We start from the raw sequence: 20,507 nt of genomic DNA on the forward strand, positions 1-20,507 counted from the left end.
TTTTTTTTTTTTTTTTTTTTACTGTTATAAGCAATGCTGTAATGTACATAAAATTTTTTGTGCCTAAAAGAAACTTAGAAATGATATGAAAACCACAACCAAGAGTGGTCAGGGAATTGACCAAAATTACCCAGCTGAAATCTTGGCAGAAACTAAGTGGGGTCTTCTGATTATCAATCCTGGCCTCTTTCCTCCATACCAGTAGTTCTCAATCCCTACTGCAGATTCTCAAATCACCTGCTGAGATTTAAAAATATATCATGTCCTCGCTTCACCTCCAGACATTTTGAATAAATTTATCTGGGGTGAAGCCCAGGTAGCAGTATTTTTAAAAAACTCCCCTGGGGGCTCTAATGTGCTGCAGGATTAGGAGCCACTGCTCTATACCAGGCAGCTGCTGGAATCAAGACTTCACCGAGAGCTGTCCTGGAACCCTCTCAGCATTAGCTTCTGCAAGTTAAACAGGGAATGGTATAATAGAGTCTCTCAAAACATCCTATAATTATTCTTTCTCGAGCTAACTGGACCCGAGTATGTTACTCTGGTAACTTCTTGGTCCATTTTCGTGGGGTCTTTGGTCTTGAAAGAGAAATTTCAAGTGTGTATTCAGGAGAATACATTGGAGGAGAAGTGCTTCTTCATGTAACTGCTCAGGTTTTAAGAGAGCTTTGAGCGTCTACTTTACAGGTGGTACAGGGGAAGGGCTGGAGAGCAAATGAGGAGCTGCAGCTTGAGTATCTCAGGCTTTTCCCATTTGTACTCACAGCCACAGAGCCTGTTAGCATTACTAGCACACAGATCTCCGTGGCTCTGAGTCCCTCCTGCTTGGCTGCAGCCAGCCTCTTTAAGCATCTCCAGGAACTCCAGGGTTGAATTTCTGTAAAATAGTGGTAGGTGTCTAAATGGTTCCATTAGTTGCTCACTGTCGTGGTAAGCTGGCCTGAGCATCTGCAGCCTCAGGCCCTAACTGTCCTACAGACGTATCAATCAGACTAGAACTTGTCCATCACTACCATTCATTGTGCCTTTTTGGTTGCAGGGAAGTTGGAAATAGCTTGCAAGCTGAGGCTAGGGAAAATGGTGCTCACCCACCATGTTTTCAGACCAGAGACTGCAAATTAGGAGAAGACTGCCTTCTGTGTTTTCCAGTTATTTAGACAAGTGTCTGGAGGGAAAGTTAATTGGCCCACAAAGCTCTGGGATTTAGTGATTCAGCAGTTCAATTCATACCCACAGGTTCCCACTCCAGGGCCTGAGCTGAGGAGTATGGGGCCATGATATACCATACCCAGAGCACCACTCTCTCAGTGAAACTGGCCCAATTTTCCAACAAGCCAGATGCCAATAGAATTGAAGCAAATTTACATTTGTACAATGAAACACACCTGCTGCCTGCTGACCAACTCCTTTTCCTTGCCCCTCCTGTTTTCCTTTCTGGCTATATAAACCTGTAACTTTAGTCAGGAAGAAGGAATGGATTTGAGATCTGGCTCTTGTGTCTCTGGCTGATGTTACCGGCAATATAATAAAGTCTTCTTCCCGTGTCAATACTCATCATCTCAGTGATTGGCTTTTTGTGCAGTGAGCAACAGGACCTAGCCTGGACCCTGGTGTTCAGGAACATTAGAAACTACAGCAAAGTGCTAGATTCCCTTCTCCCTTATGGTGGATTTGCTCCTGGGGGCTTCCTGCTGCCCTTCCTGTGATCTGCATGCTTCAGGTCTGTCTAATACATCAGAACACCAATTGAAGATAAATGATGAAATAAAAATGGAGGAGATGGGTGTCCATTTACAAGTGACAGAAGAAGCTGCTTGATCCTAGCTCTGGTTACTCAGAAATTCCTTCACAATAAATAACAAGATGGCTGGAGAGGGGCACCTGTGGGGTAGTGGGCAAGATCGTGGGCTAGAGGTCAGGAGATCTGGCTGCTCATTCCAACTCAGTAGCTCACATGCTGTGTGACTGAGGCAAGTCACCTCACCTCTCAGGGCTTCCGTTTCCTCATATGTAAAACAGGGATAAATAATTCCCAGCACATAGAGGTGCAGAAAGGATTAAATGTCATAATTGTAGTGGAAGCACGTTACATCTTGTAAATCACTAGAATATCTACAGTCAGAGTGGGGTCCACCCATTCAGTAAAGGGTAAGTGTGCCTCTTGGGAGCCTCTCAGGCTTCAAGATATCAAGGAGTAGGATGCAGCACTCCTTTAGCTCTAAAGTTGAAGTCTAAAACAACAACATCATCATCAACAACAACAAAAGCCCTGTAAGGGACTTCACAAGACACCTAGGAAGGAATACAGTCCCAATAGCTGTTCTTTCTGTTACTCCTTGGCTTAGATTGCTGAGCTAGGGTGGAGATGCTCCCACATCAAGAACACCTCCCTTATCACTTGCTCTGTTCCCATCTCTACCTCCATCACCAGTATTTGAATATGCTGATCTGCTTGGGGGCATCTCTTTTATCCCTAGAGGAGGGTGGAAGTTGAAATGGGTGGGAAATAGACCTAGAAAAAGGCAAAGGATGATGGCAGGTTGAGTGGTACATTTACCACCTTGATGGCGGGTTGAGTGGTATGTTTACCACTTGGACCCTAGAATAAACTCAAACCTTGATGAGATGGAGTGAGGTAGAAATACATGAACAGTTTATGAGTGGCACTTTCTCAAGCCCCAGGCCACCGATTATGGCATAGAATTGGTGGAGAGGCCAACTCACATTTCAGTATATAACCCACTCACTCTGGGGACTGCAAGCTTTCAGAGCATCTCAAGACAACCTCCTTACCTGGATTTTTCAGAGTGATGGCAAGGAAGTTGTGCTAAGGGGCCTCGTGGGCAGTGGGCATGGACAAGGGATAGCTGAAGCAGGAGAGGGAGAGGAGGGTTGAAACTGCTGTGTGATGCCTGTGGTTGCAGACTGATTGGTGGGCTCATGTGCACTATCTCTTTGGGGACTAATACAAAAATATAAATTTTTTTTTTTTTTGAGACGGAGTCTCACTCTGCCGCCCAGGCTGGAGTGCAGTGGCCGGATCTCAGCTCACTGCAAGCTCCGCCTCCCGGGTTCACGCCATTCTCCTGCCTCAGCCTCCCGAGTAGCTGGGACCACAGGCGCCCGCCACGTCGCCCAGCTAGTTTTTTGTATTTTTAGTATAAAATTTTTAAAGAACATGAAAGTTTTGGAGTTAGGGATTCAATTGTCCTCAAAAGCCCCAGAAAAATGCAATTGCATTAGCAATATAATAGTGATGTTTAAAATGTTGATGTTGAATCTAATTAGAATAAATTATTGAGGAAAAAATTAAATTATAGAAATCCCAGATCTCAGAGTTTTAATGAACTTCTGTGTTAGTCATATGATCCAGTTTCCCTTCAAATGTACAAATTTCTTCCCTAGACATCACTCCGCAGGTAATACCTATGTTTCTCGATGCCTAATCTCCTTCACTTCAGTTCCCTTTCACTCCGCTACTTTGTTGGAGGAGGGAGAGGAAAGAGCAGGAGAAAAATGGATGGGCTACATTAAATCTCAAGTCTTAGAATAAGGACAAATTAAGTTTTGAAAAGGAAATGTTTGATGTAGGTTCCACACTTGTAAGCAAAAAATGCTGATCATAGAATGAACACTGTGCTGGGAATTCAGAAATAGTTGTCTAGAAATGGCCATAATTCTTTTGTGTAGATTGACATCTGTCAATATTTCACATACAGTGTTCTCTTGGAGTTAAATCCTACCAGCTACTAAATCATATAAATAACAAGAAAGTAGGTAAAGAAGTTTTTTTCCCTTTAGGGTCTCATTTAGGTAAAGTTAAATATGTATGCCGAATATTTAGCATGCATGCAGACCTCAGACTCTGTTATATACCTGACAGGCTGTTTGTCTTGATCTTAATTATAATAAGATTGATGGTTCCTGTTTGATGTAAGAGAGTACTATGTGAGCCATATGATAATTTGCATTTGTCTTCTCGGCAAAAGAGAGGGTCTTTAAAGCAATTTGACTTCAGAACAAATTAAGAAATATGATAATTTCTTTATGTTCAATTCCAGAAAGGTTTAACATGTTCCTAAGGCTAATTAAAAAGATTTGGTCTTCATTAATAATTCAAAGCCAAATATATTTCCTTTTTTCTCAATATTTGGCGTATTATTTTTATTTTAATTATGTAACAGGTATTGACAAGTTTTAACACTCAACAATGTGCCATTCTGAAAGCAGCAAAGAAAGAAGGTGATAAAGGTCACAGTTACTAATATAAACTCAAAGTGACAAAACACTCAGGCATTTCTTTAATTGTTCACATCCCACAATCCACAAATATTCTGAACAAACAAGCAGGTGATAATTAACAGAGGTAGACACTAATGGCTGAGAGCCACTTTTAGTCAGCAGACTTTTTCTATGGGCCAACAACATATAAAAATCGTGATATTTCACACGTAAACTTGAATTCATCAGTTCTCTTAAGAAAAAGTCACACACACAAAATGGCACATTTGGCCAATATTTCCCCATGGGACTCAGCAAACAGTGAAGCCTGGGTGGCAGCTGCCTGCTTCAGATCCAGGGGCATGTGCTCGCCCCGACAGCACTGCCCCACTGTATCCACTTTTTCTCTTCACCTACCCGGGGTCCTGCTGGACCTGGGTTTGGAGACCTTGAATTGCACACTCCCTCCAATCACCAGCTCTGTGACTGGAGAGTCCCTTTTATTTGCCTTCAACTACATTCCTTTATCTCCTGGCAGTACCTACTCCTTAGTCAGCATAGTTCCCAAAGAACTGGTTCGGCCCTCCTTCCCCATTTTCTCTTTTCTTTTCCAGCTGAATCATTCTCCTTCCCTGCCTCTTTCCCCCTCACATCCCACAGAATTTCCTTCTCAGAAGATGGAGAATGCCTTTATAATGCTGACACGTGAAGCAAGACTTTCCCGGAATGAACTGTGTGATCACATATATCTTTTGGAAAGATTACACCTAAATAGATATCTGAACTCGCTTCACATTTTCATTAGATCTACAATGGCGCTGTGTAATAACCTAATACTAAAATTTAGAGAAGAATTTAAACCACTCTGAGATTGAACAGATTTGGTAGCTTAAAACATATTTCATCCTCAGAAAACAAAAGATTGAATCTATGAATATAGAAACAGTTGATATGGCTTGTTTTATGGAAGGAACATTTGCCAAGTGATTTTGCATTATGGTGCATGCTGTGGCCTAAAATAATCCTCATTATTCAATGATGGTACAGTACTCAAACAGATGCAACCATTCGAGCTCAAACTTCAGATAGTAAGAAAATGTGACTTATGGTGGAAAGACATGCATGGGAGTCACCCAGTTTGGAAGAGACAGCAATCTCCTTCAAATCGTGTTCTTCCCTATGTAGAGAGTCTTCAGTGAGGGCTGAATCATGTTCTGGTTCCTGACTGTGTGCTGACTGGCAGGGGTCATCTCTCTGTGCACACAGATAAGGCTTCTCAAATGTCCACAGGTGACTACCCCACAGCTACACTCTTTCAAAATGATGACAACTGGGGTCTTTGGCCATCTGCTATAGTCAAGGGAAATGACCCAGCTGGGGAGAGACCTTCCATTCAGCCTTCAGTAGGGTGAGTATTTCTCTCTTCCAGGCAGAGGACAGCTGTATTCATTGGAACTGGACATTACCAAATTATGGTCACAAAAAGATTCTGACCATTTATATTGGCCTCACCTAGCTCACTTGAGGACAGAGAATCTGTTGTAGTCCTCACAGGGAAGATCTTTCTACACTGGCCACTATTTTTGAGCAGGACCCAGCTAAGTATTATTACAACACCAAATAGATTTTTGTAAAAGTTAATAAAGTGCTTGCAAGAACAGGAACAAGAGTCTGAAGGTGATTGATCTTTGACTTGCTTTCCAGTTACTTTTTACTCTGTGGAAATGTATCCATTTCCTCCCACCCACATTTTGTTACAGCAGGATAGGACAGAATGGAGTAGAATCATTTATTAGAAAAAAAATTACACAAACCCAAAATGTTTCTGATGCACGATTCATTATATATCAGGGACCATTTTAGCAATAAATTTGTATTGCTACCTAAATTTTTCCTACCTCAGCAATATTTTGGTGAGGATAAGGGAAAATGATTTATTCTTTAATTCTAAGATAAATAGGACTGTTCATGGTAATGAAAAATAGGAATATGATATACAAGATAAAAACTCAGAAAATGTCTGTTTACTGACAATATGTAAAAGAGACAAAAGGCCAGGTGCAGTGGCTCACGCCTGTAATCCCAGCACTTTGGGAGGCCGAGGTGGGAAGATCACCCGAGGTCAGGAATTTGAGACCAGCCTGGCCAACATGGTGGAACCCTATCTCTACTAAGAATACAAAAATTAGCTGAGCGTGGTGGCTCATGCCTGTAGTCCCAGCTATTCAGGAGGCTGAGGCAGGAGAATCCTTGAACCTGGGAGACAGAGGTTGCAGTGAGCCAAGGCTGTGGCACTGCACTCCAGACTGGGTGAGAGAGCAAGACTCTGTCTCAAAAAATAAATAAAAAAGAATTTAAAAACCCCATCAGGTTCCCAGATTTCCTTAGCTTAATGAGTGGATGGCAAGACTGGAAATAAGAATTCCATGCCAAAATGGAACACTTCAAAATGAGACCCACTAAGGGAATAAAAGAGTCTAAAACACAGAGCCTGAAGCCCTAACAATCAGTCATTTTGGCTGGAAACTAGAAATCTCATGAGGGAGGCAATTTAGATAATTACCGTGATGATTTTAACGCCATTTGTGGGAGAATAGGAGCTCTTGTGGATTTATTGACAAGGGATTTCAGTATTTTAAGAAGTAGTGTTTTTGAGATTGGTCTGATAATCTCTTCCAGATCTCATTTCCTATGACTTCTTCCCATCTTTTCTCCCAGCCTCAGTGTTACTTTCTTAGGAGTGTCCCTGTCACCCCAGGGGGAGGCTGTCTCTCCTTCAAACCCTTCCAGCACTTCCTACCATGCCCCACCCTCACCCCCCATGCTCAGTGATGTCCTGGAGTGGAGGTGGTGGCCAATGCCATTGTTGTGATGGGGAGTCCTGCCCCTGCTAACATGTCCTCCCCTGGGAAAAAGTAGGTCGATTCTTGAAACACCCAGAATTCAGCCCACCCAGACCTGGGTCAGAGTCTGATCCCATAGGGTCATGTCTAGGACTTGCATAGTCAAACAACCAGAAAAGAAGGTGCACCCAAATGAAGCAATGTGAGTAAATATGGTATAGGAAAAGAAAGACTGAAAAATTAGGGGTCCAGAGAAAAGTGCTGAGGCCTCAAGAATGCAGAGCCAAGATCCATTAACATTCCAATGGCGGCTTCAGTAAGGCCATAATTTTGTTATTTTTTTCCTTCCTGCCTGTTTTCCTCCTCGTAGTAGCTGAGGAAATCTTAAAAACCCTCAAATTGGCCGTGTGCTGGCTGAAGAGATCCTTGTTCTGAAGTGTGTCCGGGGGAAGAGAGGCTCTGAGTGGAAATAATAGTTTGCGGCAGTAGAAAAGAAGGAAAGCAATCCTGTGGCCAGTCCAGGAAAGAAGGGTCTGTCAGGAAACAGCACAATATGGTGGCAAGAATAAAGACTCTGGCACCAGAGAGACCAGTGTTCAAACTCCAGCTCCACCAAACATCTTGACCAAATATCTCAACTTTTCAGAACCCCAGTTCACTATAAAATGGAGATTTAAAAAATACCTAACATTTTGAGTTCTCTAGAAAGTTTCCAAGTGAGCTTCACCTAAAATCCAGAGACAGCTCTGGAATCTATTTGCTCTGGACGGGACCAACATCTTGGAACCATAGGGAACAGGCAAAAGAATCATGAGGATCTCAGTCCTGACATTCTTGAGCTGGTGAAATAATCTCAGCTCCCACCCAAATACACTGCTGGCTCTATGATGAGGCCAATCTGTGAACAGGTTGGTCTCTGTTATTTGCAGGTAAATGTGCTTCCCAATCAACATACCAGCCTTTAAAAACAGTATCTTCCCAGGTTGTAGGTAAACGTTATTTCAGATGAATCATATTCATTTCATTATGAATATGATTTAATCATGAATTATATGTGCAAAGGGAACAGCACATAGTAGGCTCTTAGCACATTTAAACTCCTAGTTCTGTTTCCCCATGGTTCAAAACAGACAAATAGTGTCTCCTGAGGCTTACCTATTGCAGGAGGCCTATGACTGCATAACTAAAAGAGAGAGGACATTGCTATTTGCTCTTCAAAGTTCAGCCCAAGTGACATCATTCCCTTTATGAAGTTGTTTTCCCTGGCTACACCCAGTCAGGCAGAGCTGATTACTCTTCCTCTGCTGTATCCTCTGCCTATTTCTGTTGCAGAGTTGATTCCATTGTTCTGCAATGATTTGTTTAATGTCTATCTCTATACAGGGGCTGGGTGATAAGCTCCTCAGGGGCAAGGGCCATGTTGATTCATCTTTATGCTTCTGGAGGCTCTCACAATGTCTGGCCCATAATACGTGTTCAATGTTTAATGAAAGGAACAAATGCACTAAGAGGAAAATGAGCAGGAAGGAGAGGTTAATGCTGATGGATCTACCTTTACTTCTCGCTCCCACTCCAGCACCCCTTTTCCTCACTCCTCACATCCAAGCTCCATACTCTTCCAGTCTCCCCAGTCTTGCTAGAGATCCTGCCCTAGGCCTCAGGAAGCATGACTTTGGCTTATAGATTAGGAACTTTGTGTTCTCAGCAGACAGCTGGTATGGAGAGAGAGGTATGCAAATCAGATCATGAAACTCGCAGTCAGGGAAATTACATGACACCGCCCTGGCTGCTGGGACATTCAGGAAGTTGCTGTGTGAGGCTTCTGAGAAACTCTTTTAAGAAGGGCCACATTTAATAGGCTTATGTCTGTGCTCCTTTCTACTTGCCTGGAACATGGATACAATTTCTGAAGCTGCAACATCAATCTTGGGACCTTAAGGAAAAGCCCCAGAGAACTACAGAAATCTCAGTCATGATGTTCTTCAATCGTGAACCAATGTTTGCGATCCATACCCCTTTAGGTGTTTAATTATGTGAGAAAAAGCCACCTTTATATGTTTAAGTCATTGATGTCTGGCCTATGTTACTAGCAGCTGAAGATAATTCCAAACTGATAATGCAGCCTTCAAGGACCTTTACCTTGCTGTTGGCTGCTGCCTCAAATGCTTTTCTCTACAATTATCGTAGGACTGGTCCCTTCTCAAAGTCAGATATTCAGTTTGAATGTTACCTTCTCAGAGGCACCTTTTTGACCACCCTATCAGAAGATAACTACCCACACTGCATATATCATTCCTTCACCATATCATCTTGTTTTCTTTTCCTCATTGCATGTATCACTATCCAAAATGCTCTCTTTTGTTTGTTTCTTCTCAATCGCCAGCCCCACCCCCACCGCCACCACCACACACACCATGAATACAAGGACTTTATTTTGTTCAAAGCTGTTGTATCTACCGCACCTAGAAGAGCACTATGAATAGGTTCCCAGAAAGAAAGATGACTTCTGGAGTTGGGCATGAATCTATTTTCCCATAGAAAATACAGTTATATATGATGAAAAGGGTTATAATTTAGGAAATTATGGGTTAAATACTGTTTATGACCTAAGTACTATGTATAACATTGTTTATATGGGCTAATGAGTTCCAAGTCCAATTTCCCTTAATGAGCTCATTATGATCTTGACCATAGATCATCTTGTAGTTTATCCCCATCTCTAGAAAACCCTTCCTGCTTCCTTGAGTTTTCTAGCTGCTTCCCACCTTTTATTCATAACAGTTTATCAGATTTTAACTCCTTGATGAAATTTTTTCTTTGATTTATTTATGGAGGTCTAAAATTTTTTTTAAAAGAGTCTCAATCTCTTGTAGATGTTTTAAAAAAATTGGTTTCTTGAGTGTCACTACCTATACTCCTTGCAGGCTCTATCCCATTTCACATCCTGTCTTGTGAAAATTATACTTAAGTCCTTTCAAAGCCAACTCGCCTAACTTCCTGCCCTCCCAGTGGTTTCTAAACTGCATATCTTTTCTATGAGTTCATTTAAAAGTAGCAAAATATTTTTTTCAGTCCTTTCTGGACCCTTTCCCCTGTTCTGCTTTTCAGTGTGAGGAGCATGGCAGACTCTCATGAGAGTGCAGGTAAGACCTTGACATGCAGGGGAGTGAAGTTTTTCTTTTACTGGCTAACGAGTATGGATTTATGTACAGAAACTATATATGTAGATGAATAGAATAGGGTCACTCTGTTACACACACTTAAGGAATAAAAACTAGACCAGTATGAGGAAGTGGAGTGTTTAAAAGTTAAGTGGTAAAACATCCAGGAATATAGGTTGGGTACTGTGACAGAGGTCGTTAGTTGTTTCCCAATACCCATTCTTTCCGTTTTCCTTAGTAATGAAATCCTTTTTATTTAAGGTGGCAATGAAAAAAGACTGTATTCCCCATTCTTGCTTGCAATTAGGTGTGACCATATGGTACAGTTCTGGAAGTTTTGTTTGAAACTGATTAGGGAGTGCTGACCCATCTGGACATGGTGGCCTTTTGCCCTTCCTCTTTCCTTCCTCCTTCTGTGCTGGAACATGGACGAATGGCTGAACTTCTGTGCTCATCTTGCTTCATAAAGCAAGGTTGAGGATAGAAACCATAAACAAAGAATGGGCGCAGAACCATCTGGTTTCATGGAACCACTGTACCAGTTCCGAATTGCCCAACCTAGGACTTTTTTTTTTTTTTTTTTCGGGGCAAGAATAAACCCTGGTGTCTTTAGCAATTGCTACTTTGAATTTTCTGTTAAATATAGCCAAGTATAATCTTTTTTGATACAGATGCACACTTGGGAAGCTTTTAAAAATACCCCAATGCCCAGGCAGCATCCCAGACCAATTAAATCAGAAACTCTAGGGATGGCACTAAAGCATGAGCAAATTTTTAAAGCTTCCCAGGTGATTCCTATGTGCAGCCCAGGTTGATAATCGCTGTTCTAGGCAGATAGGCCTCATATGTTGCATGTTCAACAATCTCCTGGGAGATGCAGTGGTGTTTATTAAAAATTTGGATTTCCTATCCTTACCTCCCCAGAGGTTTTGGTTCTTCAGGTCTGAGGACATGCCACCCACGTGATTCTGATACAGGAAATCTAGTTTCAAATTTGAAGAAACACTGCTTTAGGCAATAGAAAATCTTTAGAAGTTTTAAAGCAAAGAAGTGACAAGATCAGAGGAGCATTTTAGGAGGAGGATTAGCCTGGATCTAGTGAATAAATTGAAGAGAAGAGGTGAGAGATTGAACTCAAGGAGACCAATTGGGAGGTACTACAACAGCTGATGGACAGAGGGGATACATTTGTGAACTAAGAGGTGGCCACAGAAATGGGGAAAAAAAAAGAAGGCACACAATAGACACTGAAAAAGATAAAACACTACAGGACTTGGTACCTTATGGGATAAGGGTGGGGGCACTTCAAGATATTCTCAGTGACTGAAGAATACATGAGGGCTTTGGCTTCTTCCGGGTTAGTATATATTTCCCCTTGTGCTCAAACTTAGATTGGTGTAATTTATTAGTTTTCTATATATCTGCAGCTGCAAATGTTAAATTGACTTTTGTTAACCTGATTGTATCTAGAGTCTTCTATTAGGTTGAAAACATATATTTAGGTCGAGAGTAGTGAGTCACACTTATAATCCTGGCACTTTGGGAGGCTGAGCTGGGAGTGTTGCTTGAGGCCTGAAGTTCAGGACAAGCTTTGGCAACATAGCAAGACCCCAGTCTCTGTAATAAGTTTTTAAAAAATTAGCTGTGTCTCGTGGTGCATGCCTGTAGTTCCAGCTACTCAGGAGGCTGATGCACAAGGATTGCTTGAGCCTAGGAGTTCAAGATCAGCCTAGGCAACAGAGTGAGACCCCATCTCTAAAAATAAATAATAATAATTATTATTATTCGCTAAATTAGTTCTATTTAAAGGCTCAGATACTTGATCCTAACCAGAATAATCTCACAAATAAGTTTACTCTGTGTATGTGTATTATATATGTGTATGTGTGTGTGTGTATATATATATGTTTGTGTGTGTGTGTATGTATGCATATAGGCAAGTAATTACATGTTTTTCATGAAGTTTTACCTTTTTTAAAGTCATGTTTTATAAAGCAAAGGAAATAAACAGGCAGTATAAATACTGCTCTGGAGCTGTGCTTTCTATAGGTGTTGTTCTGGGATAAGACACAGCTAAACTCTCAGGGCCTAGAATTTTAAAGAACAGTTCAAAAAGGTGATCTCAATGGTAACTGATTAATTAACTATTCAATATAAAGTGTCCACTAAGCAGAGAGATGTTATGGTAATATTTTATCAAATAACATAAATTAAATGTAATTACTTTATGAGTAATTCTAAAATACACAATGCCCGCTGATTTGTGATAATAATGAACACCTATGCCTCAGAAATGGCTCTTAGGTATGCTCTTCGAGTCCTCTGTTATTTAAAAACCAACATATTGGTTTTAGAATTATATAAAAAAAATAGTTAAATGTAATAAGATGTAAACTAATGTAATCTCTCAATTCTTACTGAAGTCTGTATCAAGACCCGGCTTCTTTTAAGAATAGATTTTAAAATACCAAGTAAACTTAATGAACAGAGAAGACAAATATATCATCACTGAGCTTACCACTCAGGGTGCAAAGATGAGTGAAACAGCCTTGCTCTCTTGCACTTCAGAGTACACATAATAAAGTGACGGTGAATTTTTCCAAAGTTAGTTTTAGATTTAATTTTCTCTCTAATTGAAACATCTATTAAGAAGACTCTAACAAGGTGAAAGTCATTAAATCTGTTCAAAACATAAAACGGCTAAACTTCAATAGGCAATGGGGGAACACTTGTCTAGATGCATCTCACAAAAAGACAGAGTGGGTGGCCTGGCATGCCTGCCAACCACAGGTCCCTTTTACTAACGGCAGAGGCTGTCACTGCCCACATAAGGCCTCCTCCGCTGTGTGGATCAAAGAAGGCTGAGAACTGCTTCCATGGTCACCAAGCTCTTCTTCCATACTCTGTCACCACACATCATTGCTGCTGGCTCAGCCAAAGTGTTGAAAGGACTATTGCTAAGCTGCAATACTTTATTCTCCCTTATCTCACTCTCTCATTTCCTAACTTCCTAACAAACAGAACAAGGGTAGGAACAGGAAACCAACTATAAGTGGGACTGAAAAAATCAGGGCAAAAAAATTAAATGCAAATCAAAACCAAAACGGCCCACCCAACCCCCCAAAAAAAGGCAGGAGGAGGAGAAGGAAGAGAAGGAAAGAACATGAGGAAAGAGAAGGAGAAAAGGAGAGAAACATAGGTCTGGTTGGTCAGGAAAATCATTGCTGGAGGGAAAAACCTGAAATAGGAAATTAAGATTCTTCTTGTGAATGTACTATGTTTGGATCTCAACAAATTATTTCTGGAATTCAATCATCAAACTTCTTGCATGATATTTATTTTTTCATAGCTCAGTTCTACAAACAAGGTCCATGTGATTCTCTATGAATTAACGTAGAATAATGGGATGAGGAAGCCAGGAGATTCAGAAGTCATTCAATGTAACACTCTCATTTTGGCATGCAGGAAATTTAACAGACTTGTCCAATGTCATATAGCCTATACTAGAACTAGTCCAAAAGATTTTGTAAATATTATTTGATATATGAAGAATCTAGGCTGATTTATATAAAAAATTTCTAAACTTAACTACTTATGAATCTTCACATCTCCATATAATTTTTATGGTATCCCAGAACAGGCTTTTTGATAGCCATCTGGGAAACTTCAACCAAGAAAATGTCTCAGAATATAAGAAACCAAGGTAAGCAAAGATTTATTCCAGCCAAAGTATTCATTTGGAAAATATTTGATGGATTAACACTTTGTATCTAAATATATCTTGACAATCTGAATTTTTAAATGTCATATTATATTACCACTAACTTGCACTGAATAGCATTTACTATATGCTTGTAGTCTCCTAACTTCTTGATCCTCACAATGCCACATACTCTGGTCCCATTATTCATTAACTCCATTTTGCTGTTGAGGAAACCGAAGCAGAGAGGGAGAGACAATATCTTTGCCTGACTTCATACTACGTGTGAATAGCAGCACAGCCAGACTGCGAGTCTGGCCCCAAAGTCTATGTACTTAACCATGGTACCAGACTACCACTAACCACTCTGTGAATCAATCTGCATACAAATTCACACATGTCCTTAGCAAGTGGTAAAGCCTTGTCTAATCTGATTTAGAATCAGTGCTCTTTCCCATCACACTCTACTGTCTCTCATGTTGTCATACTTAAACTTAAGATCTGGAGTAAATCCTTCTACATTTAGATTCTCTTGAGAACCATTAATCAAAAGCAGCAGTGTGAGAAAGATTTAGTCCAACACAGACACTGCAGAAGCACAGCAGCACAAAGAGAATCCTGACCACCAGCGCCCCAGCCATAGCAGTAACTCCCGAGGTGTGCTGGAGGATGTTGGCTCCTGGGGCCACTCATACCTTGTATGCTGTGTTCATCTCTCCTCATTCTCAGGTGTGGTTAATGCAATAGGTACTAGACCAGGGAGCAGGAGATCCAGGTCCCAGTCTTAGAGCAGCCTCTGACTGGCAGTGCCATTGACAGGCTGGACATGTGGTCCCTGCTTCACATACCTAGCTCACTTAACTCTCTCAAGTACCCCACGAGCGGGCATGACACTAGTTTACAGATGAAGGAATTGTGACTCAGAGAGTTAAGCATTCCATCAAGGTCATAAAAGATGATACTCAGTCCAGGTCTGCCTGACTTCAAAGTCTTCACGTATTCTTTGTCAAGTTGCCTCAAAAGTCACTTAAATCCTCTGAATCTTAGACTCCTCAAATATAAAGTGCCATGGAGCCCTAGGGATTCTATGAAGTGTCTAGAAGTCACTTTGGGTAGGAAGTCCAAAAGGCAGGACCTGGCCTACTCCTGATATGCACATGGACACACACACACCCCCCAAGCAGTGCAGAGTAATGCCGCTATGACTGTCTTTATAAATGTGGCTTTCTACATTTAGATTGAAGGGAGGATTTACTGCTAAAAAAGTTTGAGGCCCATTCTTGCAAGTGATCTTTAAGGCCCCTCTTAGCTTTAATGTCTGGGAAAGGGTCAGAGTTGTAAAGATATCGTAACTTTAGTAAATCAAGACAGTCAGAGGAGACTTTGTATTCACCTGGCTAGGTCTGTCAAGAATGCAGGTATCTGATACCTTTGAAAGAAAAGGCTGTGTCTGAACTCTGCTGATCTAAACACAATTTGAGAAACTGTGTTGATTGTATTTGTGAAGATGGCCTTCTTATACAGGGCCAGTTACAAAAAACAGAGTCTGAGTTTTCTTCTCCTGTGAGCTTGACCATTCCTTGAGGGTTTCAGTTGGTCAGGGATGAAAGGTATGTAGCATTAGTGGCTTGCTTAACGCTAACTCCTTGTTTTCCCTCTTCCTCTCTATCTTGCCTCATCTTCTTTTTACCCTGTCCACCTTCAATCCTGTCTACCTCCTGTGGCCCCAAAGCCAGCTGGCAGACCAGGAAGTGGGGGTCTGTATTGGTAGAAAATGAATAAATTCACTTACTCCTTCAAGTCCTGCCTTTCCCACACTTGTATTCCTACACAGAGCAAAGCATTGGTGCTTAAACAATAGCCATGAGGCAGGTGTCTTGAGAAATGCGTGGGGAGCCAAGCGTTACTTTTCCTCCACCCTATAGCTCATACCCCTTCATTAAAAGCTACATATGTAGAAAATAATAAAGTTGACAAAAAAAAAAAAAAACAAGTGTTAATGATGGTGATGATGATAATACCTTTCTAAAAAACAATTATTGAGGTATACTTTGTATGCCATAAAATTCACTCGTTATTAGTTACAATTCAATGACTTTTAGTAAATATGCAGTATTGTACAACCATCTCCATAGTCCAATTCTGGAACATTTCCGTCATCCCAAAAAGATTCCTCGAGCACATCTGTAGTCTCTACCTGCTCTCGCCTCCAGTTCTAGGTAACCACTAATCTCCTTTCTGTCTCTATAGATTTGCTTTTCCTGGGCATTTCACATGAATGGAATCATATGATATGTGGTATTTTGTGACTTGCTTTTTCAGTTAGCATACTCTTTTTAAGATTCATTTATATTTTATCGTGTATCCTTTACACATAGCACCTTTTTGAATGGCAGCATTATATAGAGGAAAAAGCATGAATATCAGAAGCATGCAACATGGGGCAGAATCAAAGCTGTGTCACTTCTTAACTGTGTAACTTTGGGCAAGTTCCTCAATCTCTCTAGACCTATTTGTAGAATAAGAATAATAATCCCTCCCTCAGCTGAAAGGAAATAGCTGGGTTGTGATGACAAATAGTGGGCGCTCAAGAAATCCAGTTCTTCTCTCTAAATTTCACCAAAAACCTTAGCTTTTCTCATCCCTGCTTCAAACTTTAAAGTGACTCCTACAGCCTCCCTACCAGCCTTCACATCAAGCTTGAAACAAGAACCCACATAACAAGTGATATCAGAAACGGAATTCCGCCAAAGGGAATCACATCCTTCATTAATGGAGCCCAGATGGTGAGGAACTAAAGGGATTTCCTTCAATTATATTGCTGTCATTTTTTATAACGAACATCAAATTGCATTTAATTATTATTGTAAGGCGGGAAATGTGTCAAATTCTATCCTAGAATATTTTATGGAGTTAGTTTTCCTTTGGCAAGGCTCTAAGAACCTTAATTTACTATGAATTCTTATAAAACTGCGCCCATTAACATCAACACTGAGATAACATGCAAGCAAGTAGCAAAGAGCTAAAAACACCAGAGTAAATAAAATCCACCTCATGCCAGGTGCCATGGTGCATTCTTATAGTCCCAGCTACTCTGGAGGCTAAGGCGGGAGGATTGAGTGCAGGAGTTTAAGACCAGCCGGGGTAACGTAACTAGAATACCTCTGAAAGAAAAAAAAATCCATCTGAAATCCTCCAAACTCAACTTTTAGCCAATAGTTTCAGACCTTTTCTTTCCTGAACATTTAGAAGACCCTGAATTTCGTGTGTGTAGCAAAATAGATTGAGTCAAACTCCTTGTTCACTCCTCCAGCCCACCTTCTCTGATTAGAACATGTTCTCATTTTGAGTTCCAATTCAAAGGGATCCTAAATGCAATCCCATCCTGTAATCTAGGACACAAAGTTTACACAGTTGCTACTCCTTAGCTCTGAGAGAAAATTTCCTGTCCTAAATCTGCTTTTCCTTTGGAATTATTGTTTATCTGTGCCTTTAAATTTACCAGTGCTCCTTCACATTTCTGATTTTTTTTCTCTCTCTCCTTGTCTGGGATTTATCACAGCTGCATTTCTTCCCCAAACTCCCGAACCACTTAATTCCCCTCCATTACCTAGATTTACTTCTTGTTAAGAATAGTATAAGAGGTAAAACAGAAAAGGATAAGGCTTCTCAATATTTTTACTAAATAAAATAGGGTTATAGCATATTTTGTTTATTCCTCTCTTCAAGGAGATGAGTACAGCATATCATTTTTCATGATATAAAATGCCTGTGGTCAAATGTAAACTAATTATTAAGAGAGGCAATATATGGCTTTCCAGTCTTTATAAACTAGTACTAGTCACTATATATATTATTGGAATTAAAGATGGCAAACAGTGATTCTTTCAAATAAGTAAATTAGATATAATTCCTACAAGTGATCAATTTGTAACATTATCAGGTGAGTCTGACCAATTTGAACTGCTGTGATAAAGATATACTCACATAGATAAACAGATAAATGCTATATCCAGTTTGAACCAAGCACTTAAATTAATGTATCGATGTATTTGTATAAAGATTTCTATGTTTCCTTGCTCTAAGTACTTATCTTGAAAATAGGAACTGTTAACAAAATCCATGGCTAACTTTTTTCCCAGTATTAAGAGATGAAAGAAGGAGTAGGTAGGATCCAAAGAGAGAAGTTTTCACATACCGAGTTATCTCCTAATACAGGCTTGAAAACCATAAATCTGATGAAAATAAATAAAATTTGGGGACAAAGTCATCTTCGTTTTACTGAGATTGTGAATGTCCCCAATCTTTAAAAACTGTTCTTATGCTAAAACTCACCCCTTCATATCACCACAGTGAAGAGTAATTTATATCTAAGACCTTATTTTAGGGATTTTATTTTAGGCGGTATCATAGGAATTTATCTCATGGTATAAATAGTTTAGTAAATCTGGGATTTGGGAAAGATTTTTCTCTATAGCACAGGCCTTTTGTTCAGCAGCAGATGACAAAATAATTTTGAGGCATGATGATTTAACTTCAGTTTGATGCCCAACCATCCACCCCAAATCTTATGCTCCAAATTCCAGTATGTGGCCAGAGTACTGAAAATTAAGTTTTAAAAAAGTCACTTGATCCAAATCTTCTAAATATATATACATATATACAAGAATGACATAGCCTTCAAATTATGGTTTGGCCTATAGTTTGTGTATAGCTCTCTAAGAGAATTTCGATCTCAAGATTAAAATCTCAAATATGTGGAGATCATCTCTGAGGCCTTGGCTACCATAAAATTCTGTCAGCATCCATGCATCATGTATATGAATGACCAAATAATGCCGAGTCTCCTACCCTGAGATGGCAGCCAATTTTTGGTGTGCCTGACGGGCCATTTCACAGCCTTTGGTTCTTGTCTTGTGCATTTCCGCCCGGAGTGAGGGGCAGCTGACCGAGACATCCCCAATAGAAATGACCAGCTCTCGGTACAGGGCCACTTGTGTGTTGAACTCTTGGACAAGCTGGAAAAGAAGTGAGTTTTGTTTTGTTTTGTTTTTCTTTACCAAACATTTCTCATCAGAAAGTTTCCTATTTTGGAGTACATAAACAGGGGCCTTCACTGACCCCTGAGTCAGCTCCCCAGATCTCCAGCTAAGGAACCTAGGAATGGTTTAAAGCAGAAGCACCAAAATGGTAAGTCTCTTTGTCCAAGGCAAGTGTTTATTTTCATAGGCAAGCCTGGCCATGGAAGCTCTAATTCCAGATCTACTTCCCCTCACCCTTTCAGACTCAGTTTCTGAAGAGCAAGAAAGCATATTTGGAGGGCTACCATGCCACTCCCAGGCCAACAGAGAATGATGCTGGGGACTCCTACACAGACGCTCCCCTCTGCTACTGTTAGGACATGGCTTTTAAGTTGCATGGCGGGAGGGGCGGGGGAGGCCACAGGTAGGGTGTAATAGGCAAACCGTTCACCTCTTGCTGGGCCACTGAACCTCTCGGCCTGACGGCCTGACGGGAAGACCAGCTACAGCCTCTGCGCTGGAACCTTCGACCCCTCGGCAGCGCCCCGTGCGCTGTATTTGGGTTTGTTTGCTACTCTCTCCCCAGAAAGCAACATCCCCACCTCCTCATCTCTCCCTCCCCGGTGAGCGAGCCAGTTCACTGTGTCTTTCGCATCCACCATTCTTCGAGGGGGTAGAGGCACAACCTACAGTCACTGATCCACAAGACCCTTGCTGTGACACTTCTCTCTGCAGGGCCATTACGACCGGGGTGTCACCCTGAATTTGGGGACTGCAGATTTAAAATAGTGCATGCGCCACGTGATCGGCATTGAGGCGCTGAGGGTGGGGAGTGGCTGGCACTCAGGCAAATGATTAACATACATGACTCCCCCCACCCCTCTCAATTAAAAAAAAAAAAAAAAAAAAAAGGCGCAGTTTTCACCCACCATCTTGCAGTCGTCCAGGGCTCGTTGGGTTTTGTGGGCGCTCTCGGAGCCGCTGCCCCTGCGCTCCCAATCTCCGCTCTGCAGCGGGGGCTTGCTGATCTGGAAGATCGAGGAGCGGGTGGACCGGCTGGGGCGCTTTTTGCGCCCATTCGGTGCAGAACTCATGCATACACATCCACCAAGCCGAAGCCGCTGGTGCAGTGCGCCCCGGCGCGGGCGGCCGGGTTGTTGCCCTGGGCGCAGCAGCCAAGCAGCCGGAGCCTGAACCTGAGGCGCGCAGCTCACAGTGCTGGGGCTGGCTGCACGGGTCGGTAACCTTCAGCTTGAAGGAGAGCCGAGGAAGCGCTGGCTGTGCCGTGCAGCATCGCTTCCACTAGCAGCGAGGAAGGGGCGCGATCAAGTTCTGCTCAGCAGCATTGCCGACCCTGTCCCGGGAGCTGGGCGCTGGCGCGGGCTCGCACTGCCTTCCTCTCGGCATGGATTGCAAGGCTGGGCGAGAAGGAACGCGCCGCCCGGCGGTTCCGAGTTTCCATTCAGGTGGGGGAGCAGCTTTCAAAGCCTGCGCTGCAAGGTGGGGGGCGGAAAGGGGTGTCGCTCTTGCTTCAGTGTCTTCCCGCAGCGGCACTCGGTTG

At 41.7% G+C, this 20,507-nt stretch overlaps 1 protein-coding gene across 1 annotated transcript in view; it reads right to left on the reverse strand.

Moving 5' to 3' along the window:
- RGS7BP (regulator of G protein signaling 7 binding protein) overlaps positions 1 to 20,139 on the reverse strand; it is a 101,749-nt gene extending 81,610 nt beyond the window's left edge. Inside the window, 2 exon segments of the mRNA XM_017877121.1 lie at positions 18,777 to 18,943; positions 19,876 to 20,139. Of these exon segments, the coding sequence (XP_017732610.1) occupies positions 18,777 to 18,943; positions 19,876 to 20,040 (332 nt within the window). The 5' untranslated portion in view covers positions 20,041 to 20,139.
- Positions 20,140 to 20,507: the final 368 nt, after the last annotated feature.

This window comes from Rhinopithecus bieti, unplaced genomic scaffold (genome assembly GCF_001698545.2).
Source record: "Rhinopithecus bieti isolate Rb0 unplaced genomic scaffold, ASM169854v2 scaffold_10181, whole genome shotgun sequence".
NCBI classification, from domain to species: Eukaryota; Metazoa; Chordata; class Mammalia; order Primates; family Cercopithecidae; genus Rhinopithecus; species Rhinopithecus bieti.